The following is a 19,266-nucleotide window of genomic DNA, read 5'->3' on the forward strand; positions in this document are numbered from 1 at the left end:
AGTAAAGAAATATCTCCTGTTCACCTCTCGCGCTCCTATTAGTTCAATATCTAATATATGTTTCTTTATGTTACCGTTCATTTCTGCCATGCTATTAAGTGAACTCATGCATTTCTTAGCTTTCTGTATGTTTTTTTCTATTTTTTTCATGAACTTCTTTGTGTTCGCATAGGCGCCACACCTTTCCATTCCTTTCCTGGTGCCTGCCATACGAGCGTTAAACTGTGCGAAAAAAAAAAGAAAATGTCCTCCGAAACTGCCGAGCGGTTCAAGAGCCAGCACGAACGAATGTGAACCTTCTCCGCTTCGAACGATTCCCCGGAAGAGGAGAGTACCGGCGAGGTGCCGTCCTAGGCGCCACCCTCTTCGTTCGTAGAATCCCGGCGAGCTTTCCCTCTCTCCTCGTTCTCATCCACAAACTCCCGTCTTCTTCTACTACCCGCCTTCTGGCGTGTCTCCCTCTCTAACGATTGGACGAACAACTCGCGGTCACGTGGCGACCGACACGCGCTTCCATAAAAGCGCGCCGTCGAACGAACGCCAAACTCAGAACGTTCGCGCGGGCACGCCGCTATCCGTTTACAGCAGCCTAATTTCTTCTTCAAGCGTTGCGTGATCAAAGACAAAAAATTATACCTTAAGCAGTACGCAGCATTAGAGTACATTATCGAGAAAGCGTAATAGCGGGGCAATTACTAAAAAACAAAATTCAGGGGAAGGAAGGAAGGAGGAAGCAACAAAAAGGGAGAAGGCAGGGAGGTTAACCAGAAAGACATCCGGTTGGCTACCCTACACTGGAGGATTAGGGAAGGGGTGCTGATTTCAGAGTGCTGATTGAAAAGCTGGTCTGCATTTTGACAACCACCAGAAGGTAGCACAAAGACGAAGATATTGATAGTGCTTCTTTGCTGTTCGGTACAGTTCTCTTTAGCCCAGCGCATAACTTTTCTTACCCCAGATTAGCTCACCAAGACAAGACTAGAGTATCACGAAAGAAGCTTGATTGCATCTCGGACATCAACCCAACTGCTTCGTGATGACCTCCTTCTTTGGTGTGCTGCTACTGGTCACGGCGTCACTGTGCTCTGCCCTAATGGTAAGTGGCGTCGTTGATGTAATGCATCATGATTATATATGCGCAAAGATGATTCCAGTAATGTACATTATAATCACTAAAACCCAGGGTACACGCTCGTTACCACAGCCACCTGCTTACATAGTGATCCTAGTTGTGTTGCCACAAGTTCGCGTAGGATTTGAACCCTATCAGTGCATGTATGAACATCTCGGACAAGTATGCCATTATTTATCGAGCCCTCACTGAAGACATCTTCGGCAAATCCAACTGATGCGCACTGTGACGCAGATGAGTTAAGTGTTTAGTAAGGCACCGGTGTGGTCCCAGAGCACACCAGTGTAATTTTTCGAGCATGCCATGAATTATTAACGGAGAACACCACGTAGTAAATAGCTCTCAAGTCGGCTATTTTACTAAGAAAGTGTAGCTTTCTAAACATGAGTTATGGCTGGCTGCTCTACAGGGTTTCACCACAGTAAACAGACGACAAAATATGGTCCAGTAAAAGTAGGAAAGAAGCATGGCATGAAGAATACTACTCAGAACTCGTTATCTTTAGCGCCCTAGCTGATACTTATGTTTTGAGCTATGCTACCGTAACTTGTCGTCTCTTTGAACAGTTTTGTACGACAACACGATAAGCAGGCATTGTTAAATGTAAGTGATGGACCATTCAATGCAAATCGAAATTTAGCCAAAGAATAAAAAAAATGAATGCAGAGGTGACTTTTCCTATTAATTTTTCTCCATGACACTGAAACTAAACCAAAACTACCTTGTAATATTATATATTGTTCTTGAAAAAGAACCACAGGGCTAGAAAACGCTCATGTTGCTTTACAGCTTCACTTTTCCTGTAGCTGAGGTCAATTTAGCTGTTCACTCAGGTACCCATTTTGCACCAAACTGCATAGTATGTGTATTTGTGTGTTTTTAAACGAAAATCTAAATGATCAAACACACAGGTATTGGCCGGTCTGACTTAGTGCATTGTGTAATTTTCTACGCTAAGTACAAAAAATAACACATTTTCTCAATGAGCTGGTGACTTCGCTGTTCGGGCTCTCGAACCAGGAACAACGTTGGGAGAGTAACTCTGGACTACGGTAGGCAATGCACAAATTATGCTGTAGAAAAAACGCAACCAAGTGTCAGACATGAACAAGCAACACCGAGCGCATTTCCTTTCGGGCTACACTGTTTCCATTAGGATGTCACAAGCTGTAAATAAACCAACCAAACAAAACATTGAGGTTGGTACCACTGCTATATGCTCCATTGTAGTTAGTGTTATACCAGGAGAAGAGACTTATTTTCAAACAATGAACCAGCTGGACTGTCATACATAGCCCATGCATGCGCATTTCTATAACAAAAACAACCTATAGAACTATTCCCTCAAAACTCCCTGGGCGGCGCTAAATTCTCTCTGGGCTGTTGTTGGTGCAAGTGAACCCGCCAAAAATGCGCTGCTACGTCGGCTTTTGTACTCTCGTGCAAGAACCCACAGAGAAGGTCTCCTCAACAAACATCCATTGACGTTTGTGTCAAGTAACGCACCAGTTGGAGGCGCAAGTTTTACAAGTTCAGACATTTGTGTGTGTGTGTGTGTGTGTGTGTGTGTGTGTGTTTGTGTGTGTGTGTGTGTGTGTGTGCGCGTGTGTGTGTGTGTGTGTGTGTGTGTGTGTGTGTGTCTGTGTGTCTGTGTGTTTCCTTGCGCAGACGGGGTGCTTTTGTACGCCTGCGGGACGCCATTGCATACGGGCCAAGAAAACATGAGGATGCAATTTCGGACTAGCCATGCTTTGTATGCAGCTGTGCAGCCTTCTTTGATTCGCTTTTTTCTTTCTTTTCACCTCTCTTTCTTTCTTCTTATTTTTCCTGATTTTTTCTTTCCTACTTCTGTCTTTAACATTTGTTGTTTCTTCATTTTCCTTACCTCTTTTTTTAATTCTAGCTTGCTTCCTGCTTTATTTATATAGGGGGTTTGTGTTATTTCACTAGCCATAGTAGTAATGTCCACACCTTATAGCATCATGAAAGTACTCAAAAAACAAGAGGAAGAAGCATTCTCTTTTGCGCGAGTGCGCGCTATGTATACGCTACAGCTGGCTAGTGTGTACGTGTCTGCCTTACGTCAAGGGACGACGACAGCATATGTACAACCACCCAAACCCTTTAAGTGCTCCGGACTTAATTTAGTGTGCTATATGTGACGATTCATTTGCCTTTTGTAAAGCAGGTAATTTTGCAATCACAGCTGATTCTACAATGAAAAAATTAATAACAAGCGCAGGCGATACACAGTATTAGTGACGTCACTCCCCCTGCGCTTACGCATTGCTGTGTACTTTACTGCCTTTGTTTATGGAAACAATTTCACGAGCACGCACAAATACGATCAAGGAAAACCTTCACAATGCTTTATATTGTATACAATAACAGCGAGGCCTTTGTCCTTGTTTTGAAGAAAAAAGATGGTCTTCGAAACACAAAAACAATTACTTGCCTTAATTTTTGTGCTACTGTTTCATATACCATCAATTAATTGGATATCTATTCATACAAAATACATGCGCATTTCGTCAGTTTTGCATACATCTGTCATATATTTTATAAGACTTTCACGGCAACAACTGGAACTGCATATGCAACGTTTCGTAGGGTATCGATGGGAAACTGATGAGACGTTGCAGTCAGTGGTTTTAACCTAAAATGCATGCTTTCTTAACTATTCTATCTAGTAAGAGAATGAGCGAGAGCCATTTTTGTAGGTTTGGGGTGGAAAATGCCTGCAGGCATGGAGGGAAAATTCCAGTAGTTTGACTTGGCTCTGACCCACTAAGCTACCTTACATGCGGGTTGGGGGAAATGGGAATAAAGAATGAGGTAAATGAGAACGAAAAAAGTAATGAAAATAATTCATGCCTTTCGGAAGTAACTAGAAGACAACCCTTAGTAAATCAATATACTGTGGGCTGTTTTGTACTCTGGAGATCCGAAAGGCACTGAGATCGCATCACACGATCAATAATAAATTACAAATAAATAAGTAAGCATATAGAAGAGAGAAAGCGATTTTTCGTTCATAGTTGAGTAGGAAAAATTGAATCAGAATGTCTAACATAACTGCATACCCTGCTGAGTTGATGAGGTGCTAACTCTTAATGCGACCAATGCTGATGTTCGGCCTTGCTCGTGTGGCATAGTAACAAGGCAGATAGCTTGAAAGGACGAAGACAACCGAGGAGCGCGCACCATAAGCGCAACATAGTTCTGCTCTCCTCTGTTGTAATTGTTTTTTTCAGCGCATTGCATTCTATTATTACGACGTACCGCATTCTGCCTAAGCAAACTTGGCGTTGCATCACGTGGACATAGCTTGCTATGCGTAGCGAACCTTCTCTTCCGATGTCTCGCACCCCGGCACTTCATCGCCAAGATCGAAAGGTTCGATTGATTAACATGTCGAATATAACACTTTTGAGTGCACACCATGGTAAGTATGAAAAAAGCAGTGCTTGCTTCATTCACAATAAGACGAGCACCACAGAGCAGTTGGATTTGTAAAATATCTTGATTATTTCCTCAGTAACCGCTTTTTTTCCCCAACATCACTATCATTTTGTCTTCCACCCGCCCTGATTCATCAACCGCCGGATAAAGTGAAAAGCATTTATGGATCCTTTCTTACGCTTCAGTTTTGTTTTCACACGTTATGCATATAGTCGTTGTCAATATAAACCTATAGAAGATATGCGTGATATACATGTCGTGACTGTTAAGAATAAAGCAGTGATTTACATGCAACACTGGTAGCGTTTGGCTAGCCCACTGCCACGCATCGGACACAAGCAGGCGAGGAGGATTATAAAGTCCTTCGCTGGGCCTATTGTGCCATTTTTTCAAAACATTTGAAGGCCACATTATGGTGACCGGACGATGGAAGCTGATGTTGGTATTTCATGGTCACTCGATGACAGTTTCATACTTAAGTGATATGCTATGTCACTTTCAACTAATAATATCATTTGCAGATGTATTGATCGTTGTGTATGCATATTATAAAGGACATTGTGCTATTTCATTGTCAACTTGCGTCTATCTCCTGCTTTACTGTTTTCTTTTTCTCAGTTTCCATACTTCAAGCTACATTACGTTCTCGAAGACTTCTCCACAGCGGACGGCTCGTAACTTACCGAAAGCTTGGTCGTGTGTGTTTAGCACAGTCAAATATAAGTAAGTCTGTGTGCATGGTCAGTGAGCAGCATTGGAGACGGGCAGACGAACAGCATTTATGTTTTTTGTCTCGTTTGATATTCCCTTATTTCTCTTTCCTGTACTTTTTTGTGACTTTCTTGGTAACAAGAAGGAGTGGTAAAACGTTAGGCAAAATAAACGATGGCCAACCTCGTGCGAAGTGCTTCGAGTTAGCATTATTTTATTGGTGCATTCACCAAAGCAAGCAGTCAAAACATGCTCTGCAGCCAAAACGTCAATATATCGTGTAAAGCCAATTTCCGCACAGCTCATGACTTGTACATGCGTGATTGTCTGAGGGGAAAAAAACTTATTCATGACAACGGGAGGTGGCCCAGCGAGTGGCTAGGCCGGCGTTTAGCCGTAGAACAAGAGCAGGAGTAGAGGTTGAGGTCGAAGTCGAAAGTAGTTATAATTCATGAAGGGTGAGTTCGGCTTAAGGTGCACGAGTTGTTTCTAGGCGAGAAAATGTAAGTAGGGCTCAAATACTGGTTAGGGGAAGATAATAAAAGATGTAGGAAGCGCTGTAAAGACATGCAAAAAGTAGTGAAACCTTCAAACCTGATACACAAGCTCTAGAGGCACCTTATGTGGAAATCATCACCTATATTTCAAAGCATTTCTGTCGAGTTAAATGGACTGCAACGGACTGCACATGGGTCAAATTGACTTGGGGGTACATTGGTAGAATAGAATGCTTTAGGTAGATAGAACGCACTTGTAAGACTTCTTTCACTTCACCCTGGACAATCATGGGCACGTAATCTACTGAACAAACCACTAACCAGAATGCCTTGATCTAGTATGCACAAACACCCAAGAGAAGGAAAAGGCGAGATATGCCGGACTACTTGTGTAATGCGCTGTTTCATTTCAGTTCTGTTCGCGCTTTCCCAACTTATCCTCATATAATGCCAAGAAATATTAGTGCCTGCTGTAGCGAGCTTTTAATGGGCACTTCCCTCGTAAGTTCGGCACATTGTATTTGTTCTGTCATCAATAGTTTATGCGATATTAGACACCGAAACCACACAGTTTCTCTTGAAGACATGTCTGCGAATTATGTGACTAGCTGACATGGTCACTCGAGACTAACGACACACTTCCCGGAATGAGCGGGTATATTGATAAAGCTGTTCCTTTGGCAACTCCGAAAAATAATGGCGACGCCCTCAAGAAGACCCTAGTGATGCGCCTGTGGTGCTCTTCTAAACGTTTTTATAAAGTTTGGCACATATATCCTTATATTCTTAAATTGTGCCTTTCGACAAAAAAGTCGCCAATGAATATTTGCTGTTTATGCAGTGGCAGTTGGCACAGCTGGCGTAATATTGAGGCTCTTTCTTCGAGCGAGAACAGAGGAACCCATGTTCTCCAGCTTGCGGCATGTACGGTGCATTAAACTCATCTGGCATCTTTTTCACCTCAATAGGCGTCGTTATTCAAAGGCAAAGGTGGAGTGACACTGCTGTCAAAATATTATACTGCAGGTGCGCCATTTCCATTTACCTATTCCGTTTCAATAGGAAGAGCAAACAGGCATCGAGCCAGCATGGTTTGTGCCACATCAGGTTGTAATAAGGGGTGCATTCCAACATTAGGTATGCAAATAAGTACGCTTGAGGCATTTTAACCAGGCAGAGACATACGAGGGAACACAAACTCCAATCACCAATAAAGGAGAAGGACTAGAAAGCATATCAGTAACTTCACCTTTACTATCGTTAATACTGAATGCAACACGTGCGGCGCATGAAGACTTCTCGACAAAAACAGAAGCAATACTCCACCAAAACGCTACCAATTCACCGACGTCGTCATTACAAGCACATTTAGAGAAGCACACGCTGCTGCAAAACACTGCAGATGTCACACGCTTTATTCGCAGTCGTCAGCTGTTTAATCAGTTAAAGACAGTGCAGTCAGCTCAGCCATAATTACATTCGATAATCTCACAAAACAAGCCATTAAAACTGAAAAAAAAACAACAGCCAAAATGCTTTGTGTTAGCCGGACGATTTCCTCACATGAGAACGCCATTTGTTTAGAAACCCTGTCGTAAGTACGTTGGTATATAGCAAATCCCGTTCAGGTGTGTTAAAAAAAAGGTAGTGTTTATATGTTGCGCATACGGTTAAAATGAGATAAAGGTCACGCGATAGGTTAGGTTATATGCAAATTAGGTAACATGTGACTATTGCACGCTACAAAAGAAGTTCAGGCTAGATATATCCAGGCAAGATCATCAACACCATCGCGATCAACGTCAAATCACCGTTTTGCCACCAAATTGTACTGTATACCTCAATTCAAGCTTATCTGGGGCGCAGAACGTGTGAAGTGCCAGCCAGGACAGATTCTTGCACTCTTCCATCGACATATACTGCGTCGTCTGTCTCATCAGCGACAATGTCTCCGTGTAGTGTGTTCCTGAATGCCATCTGAGATACATGAGAATAGACAATTGATACACTATCCTCTCTCATGGAGGCCAGCATTCAGGACGGTTGTACTATACAGTTTTACGCTACGTACTTTCTTGGCTAAAGTCTTACGCTGCTAAGCTCGAAAGAGCGAGTTCAATTTCCGGCCCATGTTACCGCTCTTTGGTATGGGCGAAGTGCAAATAAACTCGCGTGCACCTAAGTTTAGATGCAGCCTGAAAAACCAGCATCTCTCATAATCATATGGTGGTTTTGGGGCATTAAACCCCAAATACCTGCCAGGCTGAAAAACCATTAGCAGTCAATATCAATCCGCAGTCCCTTCTCGCTCACCATCGTTAAAGTGTGCCTCATCATTGCACTGTAGTCTCGGCTAACACAACACAAGAATTTCTTTTTTTAATAATAGGCGCGTATTAGATGCCGAGTATCTCTTGCTCGCGGGTATGTCACGCGTTAACAGGCGCCTGCGCTCTTTCTACGTATGAGCAAATCTCCCCTTTCCCTCTCTCCAACAGCAGCGCGTTACTCTCTTCATTTCTCTCCTATCACCTGCTTGCGCTCGTTCCCCCATTCCGCATAGGTGTCCCTTCCTTATATATCCTCTCCTACGCTTTCCCTCTCCTATATCGCAAAGGCGACGCAGGCAGTGTCTGCCAGCGAGATTATTGATCGAAAAACCGACTGCTTGCGCTGCACAACCGCGATGCTAGGCATCACCTCATGGTCCCCTTCGGAGAGATGGTGTAACTATTTTTAAAGATGCTGTTCACCTTTTCTTTATGCTCATTTCCCCTTCTGCTCTCTATTACTTTGTTGACATATTTTTATTACCAAGCGATAACCAGTCATTTTACGCATCGGGTAACTTACCCGTCTTTCTATTTATTACTTATCGTCTCCTTATTTTGTTCCGCGCACGTCAACCACAAAAAGAAAAAATTAAAAAAGTGCACTGCGTGCACATATTTCTTCCACAAGTGAGCCACTTTAATGATCTCATTTGATCTACCACTAATTTTATCCTTACGTAGCCGAAGTGGCTCAGCGTGCAAGATCGAAAGGACTGTCTTCGGTGGACGACTAATTCGCGTTTAACGAGCTCAGCTGATTAGGCGTAGGAAGTAAGTCGCGCCCGACGTGGACAAACGTCGCCTACACTCGTTCCTTCGGTCGTCTTTTGCTCTTTATTTCTGCATGAACGTCTCGGTGGACCCACATCGTAAAGAATCTCGTTCGAAGAGAAATCTCGGCGTGCTAAGCCAAGCTGTGCCGCAATTACGAAAGTTGCGCTAATTACAAATGAATTCCTTTTGCGAGGTCAACAACTTAGTTAACTACCACCAATGCAGACAATTCATTTTTGTCTATTCTTTCCTAATCCGGAAAGGCCTCAGAGTTTTGTCTCACATCACAGTACTATAGTTATGACGTCTTGAACCTGTTTAAAGACACAGTTTTATTGCGTATATGTAAGGATGCTATTTAAGAATGATAACGGTGAAAAGTTATTGTGTCTTTACTTCATGCACACTTCTCACGCATGCAGGAAACTGCGAACTGATTCCTTCGACAGCCACCAAGGCGAGAAGAAAACGAATAAATTTTGCATTCTAAATCCGCAACAAAGTTGTCAAAACAATGCACGACGTATTTCAGACTAGTGCACCTGCTTCACGAGTACTATCACTTTTTGCTATGATAAAAAAAGCAGCTGTCAGAAAACGCGACAGAATAAAAGCCATTCCTTAGTGAAAAAGTTTAACTTCCACTTTCATTTTAGGCATTCACATTTCTACGAAAGCTGGCCCGACTGCAAAGCTACAACTTCACATGATGCATTTCCATCGAACGGTTCTAAAAGTGCGTCCTTTTAAAGCTTTTCATTCCGCCGCTTTGTGTGACCAGAATAACATATGTGAAAGTTTATGTCCCAAAACAACAATACAATTACGAGAGCCGCTGTAGTGAATGGATCCGGATATTTTGACCTCGTGGTGTTTTCTAACGAGCACAGACAATGCACAGTACAAGGAACTACGATTTCGCCTCCGTCAAAATGCAACAGGCGCGGTCGGGATCAAACACGCGACCTTCAAGTCGACAGTCGAGCATCTTAACACGGGGTGCCCCACAGGGAGCAGTGTTATCACCGCTCCTTTTCAACACTGCTATGATGCGCCTTCCAAGCGAATCGGCCAGGGTAGAAGGCACACAACACGCAGTATATGCCGACGATATTACAATCTGGACCACGGAAGGGAGCCTTGGTGAAATGCAGGAACGCCTTCAGCAGGCTGCATCCATAGTCGAGGCGTATGTCAACGATTGTGGGCTCCAATGTGCTCCAAACAAATCAGAGCTTCTGCACGTTAGAGCGAAGCCAAGAGATAAGTCAGCCATACACATCTCCCTGTCTGGGGTTCCCATCAGAGAGGTGGAGGAGCTCCGGATTCTGGGCCTGTTCATTCACCACAGACTCACACCGGACTCCACTATAGCGAAACTCAAGAGAATAGGCGAACAGGTAGGGCGCATGATCCACCGCGTTTCCAACAAGCGGGGTGGTCTGCGGGGCAGGGACGCGCTTCGACTCGCCCATGCCTTCGTGACTAGCCGGATCCTCTACGCCGTCCCATACCTTCGCACTAACAAGCAAGAAGACGAAAGAATAGATGCCATCATTCGTAAGGCTACTAAACGAGCTCTGGATCTCCCGGTGGCCACTTCCAACGCCAAACTGAGGGCGTTAGGTGTGCTCAACTCCTACCAGGAGTTGCGGGAGGCCCACCTTATGAATCAATATACGCGGCTTGTGCAGACGGCTCCTGGGCGCCGCCTGCTGAACCGCTTACATATACAGCACACTTGCACTGCAGAGGAGGCGGAGCGTATTCCGGAACTGTGGCGGCATATGCTCTCGGTCTCTCCACTCCCCAGTAACATGAATAAGCACATGCACAAAAGCAGAAGACAGGCGCGGGCTCGGACGCTTGAGAGGCAACACGGCTCCCGACCTGGTGTATTCTACGTAGATATAGCAGGGCCTTCGCCCACGGGATTTTACACGGCCTGTGTAGTTCACCGGGAAAAGCATGTCAATGGGCTCTCGTTCCGAACACAAAATTCAGAGCACGCTGAGGAAGTCGTGATAGCGCTTGCTGCTGCGGACCCCAACACGAAAGTTATCATCACGGACTCCCGGAAAGCATGTGCTCATTACTTGGTAGGAAAGATATCCCCCCTAGCCAGCCAAATTCTAAAACGGGCTCTCGCTGATCCAGCCCCGAAACTCATCGTATGGATTCCTGGCCATCAGGGCTTACGAGGTAATGAGGCCGCTGACGCGGCCGCCCGAGCGCTTACCCACCGGGCTCTTCAGCTTGGCTCTTATGACTCGGAGGCCAATACACCGCTGCTGCGGTTGAAAGAAATTCTGATCTATTATCGCGACACTCACCGCCTTTACCCGGCTCCTGCAAAGGGGCTGAGTAAGGAGGAAGAGCGAACTCTAAGGCGCCTGCAGACAGGTACTCTACTCTGTCCTGCAATCGTAAAACATTTCGATGCGAACACAGATGGGCGGTGCCCACACTGTGGGTAGACGAGTGATATCTTCCACATGGTATGGGCATGTCCGAAAAATCCCTACCTACCCCCTTCCCCTACCCCTTCCCGAGAGGCATGGGAGACTGCCCTCCTCAGCTGCTCATCACTAGAGTCTCAACGGGCTCTGGTGACACGGGCGCGAGTAGGGGCCTCGTCATGCGATGTCCCGGACTAAGGACGCCGACCATGTAGCGGGGTCATGCTTTGGCCCCGTACCTCTCTCTTTTATAATAAATGTTTTTCATCATCATCATCGAGCATCTTAACAACGGCGGACGCGTGACCCTCAAACTAAGCTGCTCCTGCACGCAACGCAAAAACACGTGCTCTTGCTCAGCACGTGCTCTCGCTCTCTCTTTTTTTTTCCTCGTTTTATGAATCACTAGGAGTGAACAGTGTTAAGCAATGAGATTAACTTACACAACCAGAATCATACTGCGAAAATTGCCAGTGCAGTTCCAAATCTATAGTTGTTAAAATGAGAAAAAGTGACTCAGAAAAGTTTGTTGCGGTGTGATGGTTTTGTTGAACTTAGAGCTAACGGTAAGAGATTCGGAGCTCGAGGACGTTTAGTGCCACTTTCTGCATCATTAGTTTTTTTTCCAGTTTCCGTAATTCACTACGAGTATAGCAGCGCGACTTCTTGGCAACAACAAAAAATTGCAGCGCGAACAGCAGGTTTGACATAACCATCACCAATTCCTGAAAATTTTATGTCTAATAATTTAAACTAAAATATAAAACTAATAACTATCTTATACATGAAGGAATGCATAGCTGTACACCTACTTTTGGGAAATGGCCCTCTAACATCCCATCGTACCTGCATTTCGTGAACGACATCATCGGTGAGCGAGAGACAAACTAGCCTTCTGCGTCGGAGCTAAGGAAAAGAACGCTTCTTTGCTATAGCCCACTAGTTTGCTTGTAGCAAAAATATCTGTGGAACACCAACATTCTTCACAACGACATTGCCGATAGCGTAACTGTATGCAGTTCCTCGACAGTCATTACGCGCTCTTGTGGGTCTTTTTTCGATCTCCTCGGTTTGTCGTTAGGAACAGAGAATGTCTGGAAGCGGGTGTTCACGGCGTGTCGTTGCACGCGTTTGTAAGACGACACACGCAATGAAGGCGTAGAGGACGCATTGAGGTGTGACCACTGGCAGAAAAGAAAGTATAAGAGTGTTCCAAGGCCGTATTAAGCCGATTCTTTCTCGCAAGCGATGGCAGTCTCCCTGCCAGCAAGCTGGGCGCGCGAGAGAAGAAAACTGCGAGGTAAACACGAAAGCGGATGCTTAGGTGGGAGAAAAAACCACGGTTCGGAAGTGGCCGGATGCGGCGAAGCTGAGAGTGGAGGCCCTAGAGCCGACCTAATGAGCTGACCACATGTGACGCCAATTATTGGGCTTTTTCTAGCTACCACAAATACAAAAGTTTTCATGCTGCGGAGTTGTAAGGAGAAGCGCCTCTTGCGCAAGACCACAGAGACCACAGGCAAGTTTCTGTCGTCGAATGAATCCCCATGGGAAGTGCAAGCCACGCACTTCGAGCTCTGCTGCGTATGATGAGACTCGACTTGAGGCAAAATAGAAGGGTGATCTGGTGACCAGCTGTTTAAAGCCGTTACTACCAACGTTGTCAGCACTTGTTTCTCTTGTTTCCTTTCTCGCTTTTTTTTTTTTGCTGTTGTTCACACGAGTAACGATTGACACTGCTGTTTCTCTTTTGAGCACTGAAGATCGAACACCTTTAATTTTCCGAGTATTCGGAAATTCATAAAAAATAAAACGAACCCGAAATTGGTAGTTCTGGCTGAAGTATTGAGTTATGCTCACTAGAGTTATTATCGGATCATAGGAGCAGCTAGGAAAGGGGGCAGTCACAACAACAAATCGGAATTAAATATTGTGAACAGCACGGACCGTTGCGGCATCTGGCGGAGCAGACATCCATCACATGCACCTTTCTACGTGGCCCCTGATATCAGCTTCAGTAGTGTGACAAAATAAAAGGCTAACCCAAGGAATACATCTGGCCACACGTACTCTGAAGTCTAGTGCCACTACCGACACCTAAGCCAAGAATGAAGGTGGGCTCCAGTTTTTTTTTTATTAGGCAAAGTGTGCCTATATAAGGGCCCCAATGTTTTGCTAGACACGTAATAGTTTGAATCGTCTTAGCTTGCGCTTTTGTACAATTTTTGCGCTCATAGTTTACATTTTGCACTGTTCAAAAGACATGGTGAACAACTGATCACGACTTCTGGCAAGATTGCCCCGATGAGTACTACTTATTAGCGCAGAGTACTCATCGATCAAAAGCAATGAGTTTACATAGCAGGCCTTGAAAAGTTTACTAACGTTATGCATAAGGTTTTTTGTATTCTGTATTTTTATTTTCAGAATTCCATAACTTGTTAAGTACTTCTTCGAGGTTCAATGAAGCGTTCTATTTTGGTCTTGCTTTAAACAAACGAGTAATCTTTTGAGGCGGAACGCCTAAATCTCGGTTACGCAATTATCCTACAACCAGCGTTCCTTAACAATATTCGCCATTAGAAAGCAAAGACGTTTACCTAAGTTTTGCTGTGCCAAGCGCTCTCGTACAACAAAGACAGCGAACTACTGTTGAAAGGCTTAGCGGCGTACGCTCGTATGCGCGGAAAACGAGCTCAATTAAGTTATAAATACCAGCATAATTTCGCGTTATATATCCCAAAACAAAAACCTGAGCCTTCTCCCCCCCCCCCCCCCCCCCATTTGTACCTGTGTTTTCACAGATAAGATTCTGTGAGCCGGTAGAAGTTGAAAAAGTAAAACTGTATGCTTCGGTGCAGTTCCCTCGCGAAAGAGTTCATACTTTTTTGTACCACTATACCGGTAGTACATGCGTATGTTAAGCCGGCCATAAAAAGAGCTTGTTATGTTCTGCCCCATGGATGATCTTACTTGCACGATTTCTAGCAAACAAGCCTGTACTAAAGTTTTGAAAAATAAACAGAAAAACATATATGCTTTCTTTCAATGCTCCTTTTGATACAACAGTGTACTGCGTAACTGGTAGCTTCTTTCTGCTTTAGTCCGGTACCTGTTAAGCCTATTTAGGAAGAAAGTTACGTTGTTCTTTTTAAGCATAGAACACTACATAGAAACCCTGCATAGAAACCCTGATAATACTATGAAGACAGTCAAAGTGAAAAACAGTGGCTTAAAGTTTGCGCCAGCCTTTCTTGAACCTGCACCTAAACCTAAGCATGTGGGAATTTTCCCATTTCATTGAAATCGAAATGTGGACGTCATGGCAGGTAATAGAACCCGCTCCCTCGAGCTCAGCAGCGCGACACCCTACGGGCTGAACTACTACCGCAGGTGTATTCTTTTCTCAGTCGCTCATATTCACACGCGCAACATGTCAGCCATGACGACAGCTACAAAGACGTATGCTGCAGTGTAGAGGCTATTCACCGGCGTGGTGTTCCCTGATGCCCATCCAGCTATATTAGAATGCCACGCACTCAAACCAGGCAAACAGGTGGCGTTTTTTACATATATTTTCCCCACGACTTTGATCTGCGAGCGCAAGCATCTGGTGCCGGTCCCGTCGTTAATCACGTACGCATGGACAAGTGCTGCAGCACAGCCATCAGCGTGCTTTGTTTCCTACACAAGCACTAAAAGCGTAGCAGTCGAGCAGCTTTCCTCTGCTTTTTCAGGCGGCGTCACTTTGGGAGCATCTCCTTCACGTGAGCAATTCATCATGCGTGGAACGATTTTCCGAAACTCTCCTTAGCCTTATTGCTGCAATACAACCAACTGAATATACCCCGGATAACACTTTCAAGCGACACAAGCTTTGTTTTGCTCATAAATATCAATATTCTCCGAGTATCTAATCCGCGGGTACCTAATAGATGCGCGAGACATGATTCTGAGAAATATAAAATTAAGATCGTTTATACGCATTGTTCGCACGCCACAATGATGACAGGGATGACCTTTCTTTGGACTTGTAGGCTGGCCGATTTTCAATTTCACCTTCGATACGACACGTGACACGCGAAGAGACACGAACAGTGTAAAATTAATTTTGATTTCCAAAAATACAAACATTCTGGCGGATACCATCGGCTGAAAGCTGTTGTCAAACAGCTTGGCTTGGTCTATGGTCCAGGGTGAAAGAACAAAGCGGGTGTCATAGCCACGCGCAGCGCATTGGAGCGGAGTTGTCGCAGGCACGGGCCACGTTTAGAGCGCAGAGCGGACTTCTGCATAGAATACTAGTGCTTGCCGAATACAAGCCTGCTGAGGGCAGCGGCACCAGTAGCCGAATGGCAATATGCTTCCTCTATCTAGCAAGCGAGAACGTAGACGCCATTGCGATCGCCCCGAGGATGAACTTGTTCCCACGGCAAAAAAAAAAAAACACACTCGACGTTCCACAGTGAACGGTTGTTTCCATTCTTTCTTGTCCCACTCTATCAACTCTCGCGTCAAGCAGCAACGGCGAAACTGCATGCCTACGACAAGTATGACCCATTAGTTCTCGATCGGACGCTATGACATCATTCGCTCTTGTACTCGTGTCTCAGCGTTTGCATGAATGGCGACGTTCCCGTAAATAGACACGAAACCTTGTCTATATGCCCGTGTAATCATTCTGCCTTGCAAAAGATGCATGCTGTTGTGGCGGCTAAGTCGTATGTACGAATATAAATGGTCTCTTCTGACTGTCATTCGATGTTACCAGTGTACAAACTTATACATTTCTTTAATATCAGCAGGTGACGTGTATGTACTCACTAATTTCACTTGACAACAGGAAACTGCTGAATATTTTTGTTCAACCAGGAGTAACTTCAGCGGGACAAACGGTGCGAGCTCTATATAGCAAAATATAGGTACCCTCGGGCATTTTAACGCTATCGTCATAAAAGTTATTCGTAGTTCCTGCAGAGAGCTTCGGTGAACGCGCTTTTTGCTAAGTCCCTCAGTACAGCCTGCCCAAACATGACTTCACCAGCTGGTGATCGGTGTGAGACCATTGTTACACAGCATCGTGCTGGGAGCAATAGAATGCCAAACCAAGCAAAGAATGACAACGGAGGCGTGGTAATGTATTGTTACCCTTTCTTTCACTAAGAAGAGGAACCTGCACCTACCCCTATAGTAATGAGCCATTTATTATCTGGTGCCGTCAGCATGCATCCAAGCAGCCCGAATTCTTTGCCTATTTTTTTCTCTTACCTTTCAACGCATCACTGCCACTCGTCTGCAGAGCAGCGTCAAAAATTGATAGATAAATATGTGGGGCTCAACGTCCCAAAACCATCATATGATTATGAGAGACGCCGTAGTGAAGAGCTCCCGAAAATTCGACAACCTGGGGTTCTTTAACGTGCACCCAAATCTGAGCACACGGGCCTAGAACATTTCCGCCTCAATCGGAAATGCAGCCGCCGCAGCCGGGATTTGAACCCGCGCCCAGCGGGTCAGCAGCCGAGTACCTTAGCCACTAGACCACCATGGCGGGGCAGCGTCAAAAATCTGATGTTTACTTTCTCGCATATGTTTCTTTACCGTACCTCTTCATCTTCGTCTTTTACGCGAATGACTATAGATGTATAGAAGTTGCCAAAATTTGTAATATACCCTAACCTAGCATAGAAATCAAGTAGTGTCACACGTGTTATATTGATGTGCTCGGTTTGACTTGGCGCCAAGAAATAACGTTTATGGTGAGAGATTAATGCAATTCACAGGGATAAAGATCTGGAATAGTTTGCCCACTGAATTGAAGACATCACACAATGCTGCAGTAAAACTAAAAAATCAATTCTTGAGCAAGCTGTAAATGCTTCTTTTTCTCTTTGGAGGTAAGCACTTACATTTGTATAAATATACGCTGGTGAATCTTGTACACGTAGCATTTTTTTCCTTCTAACTAAAACTTGTGATAGTTTGATGTTCTTTATGTATTTTAACTGATGTTTTTTGGGTTTGTCCACGAAGTTATCTGTCATAAATTTTTGTATGCGCACATGCAGTTTTGTTTGGTGTGACCAGATTGTTTAAGAAGTGAAAGACTTCTCTACTCTGTATATGTGTATATTTACAGTGTCTGTATAGCTACATATGTATTATGTGTAATTGATATTTCCGGCTTCTGTCCATTACTTTTCTCATTGGACCCTACACTAGCCTCAGGCTATGGGTCCAATCAGTGTTTGTAAACCTCATGTGACAAATGATAATAAACATTCAATCAATCAATCAAAACCCACAAAGACTGCCATCAATGCTCAGTGCAGATCAAGCCTCCCTGTGTTCGAACAGCTTCATGATTGCAGTAGATCGTTTTGTTGATATTGCGAGCAAGACGCCGTTATTCTTTCATTTCATTTTATTTATTTTATGCTCAATCGCTATAGCTTTACAAAGGGAAGTGGGGTACAAAAAATACTATACTATGAACAAGAGCAAGCATGGCAACATCAAAATAATAAAGATTACAAGACATGAAAATTTGATGTTAGGCAGTACACTGAATGTATGTGTAAGTATCGTCAGAAACATGGGGGAAACAGAGTACAATAATATATATGTACAATATGCACTTCACGCGTCATCACATAAGTAGTTCTGTACTGTAGAAGAAAACAAGTCATGATTTGAAATGGAAACCATGTCCGAGGGAAGGTGGTTTCAGTCGTTGGATGTGCGTGGGACGAAGGAATGATCGAAAGTGTTAGTGCGGCAGCTAATGACGTGTACCTTATGTTGATGATCTAAACGGGATGAGTAATAGGATAGAGTGGTAATGTACTGAGCTTTTAAAAGTGGATGATTGTATATCTTGCGAATACGTATGAGACAAGATGCTTTGCGACGTGATTTAAGTGACTGTAGTGAAAGAATGTGCTTCATTGACGAAACACTGCTAGTGCGATGGTAGTCAGATATAATAAAGCGTGCTGCGTTATTCTGTACCATTTCAAGCGAGAGAGTTAGGTTCAGTTGAAACGGGTCCCAAATAGAGCATGTATATTCGAGTTTTGGACGAACTAGTGTTTTATACATTGTTAGTTTCACGGCTTGAGGGGCACGGCTAAAGTTGCGTCATAGGTACCCTAGCATACGTTAGCTATAACATAGTTAATATTGCTACGGAGAGGAAGAAAAGGAAGAGGTGCGACTGACAGGCGCGCGACTGGGCCAATCAGCCATTGTGTCTCTTGCCTGTAGTTTTTACTCTGCAAATACATCTCGCTCAGAAGCAACCAACCTCGTAACATATTGGTGAGAGGTGCTGGGTAACCATCAGGCAACGGAGCTCCGCAGCGGACGTCGCATCGCCCTTCCAGCCATGGCCAATGCTCAGCCCTCCGCGTCAACGTCAGCGTCTCCGACGAACATGGCGTCGCAACCGTACGTTTTCACGCCTCTCAAGGATCCCGGTACATTCTGCGGAACCGATGGCGTCGACGTTGACGATTGGCTGGCCATGTTTGAACGAGTGAGTGTGCCGAACAGATGGGATCCCACACTTCAGTTGGCTAATGTGCTGTTCTATTTGAGAGGCACGGCCAAGGTGTGGTATGAGAACAATGAAGAAGAACTCACAAGCTGGGACCAATGCAAAGCAAAGATGCGGGAGGTGTTTGGCAAAACCGCCAGTCGGAAGATCGCCGCCAAAAAGGAATTGGCCTGCCGTGCCCAATCCCCTACGGAGTCATACCTCGCTTACATTCAAGACGTGCTGGCCCTCTGCCGAAAGGCCGAAAGCGACATGACAGAAGGTGACAAGGTGGGACATGTTCTGAAAGGGATTGCCGACGACGCGTTCAATCTCCTGATGTGCAAGGGCTGTTCCACCG

The 19,266-nt window shown here is 44.6% G+C and overlaps 1 protein-coding gene across 1 annotated transcript in view; it reads left to right on the plus strand.

Moving 5' to 3' along the window:
* Nucleotides 1-560: 560 nt before the first annotated feature.
* LOC119159517 (uncharacterized) overlaps nt 561-19,266 on the plus strand; it is a 199,905-nt gene continuing 181,199 nt past the window's right edge. Inside the window, exons 1-2 of the mRNA XM_075890090.1 lie at nt 561-871; nt 959-1,096. Of these exons, the coding sequence (XP_075746205.1) occupies nt 1,037-1,096 (60 nt within the window). The 5' untranslated portion in view covers nt 561-871; nt 959-1,036. The remainder of the gene's footprint in view (nt 872-958; nt 1,097-19,266) is intronic.

This window comes from Rhipicephalus microplus, chromosome 3 (genome assembly GCF_043290135.1).
Source record: "Rhipicephalus microplus isolate Deutch F79 chromosome 3, USDA_Rmic, whole genome shotgun sequence".
Lineage (NCBI taxonomy): Eukaryota > Metazoa > Arthropoda > Arachnida > Ixodida > Ixodidae > Rhipicephalus > Rhipicephalus microplus.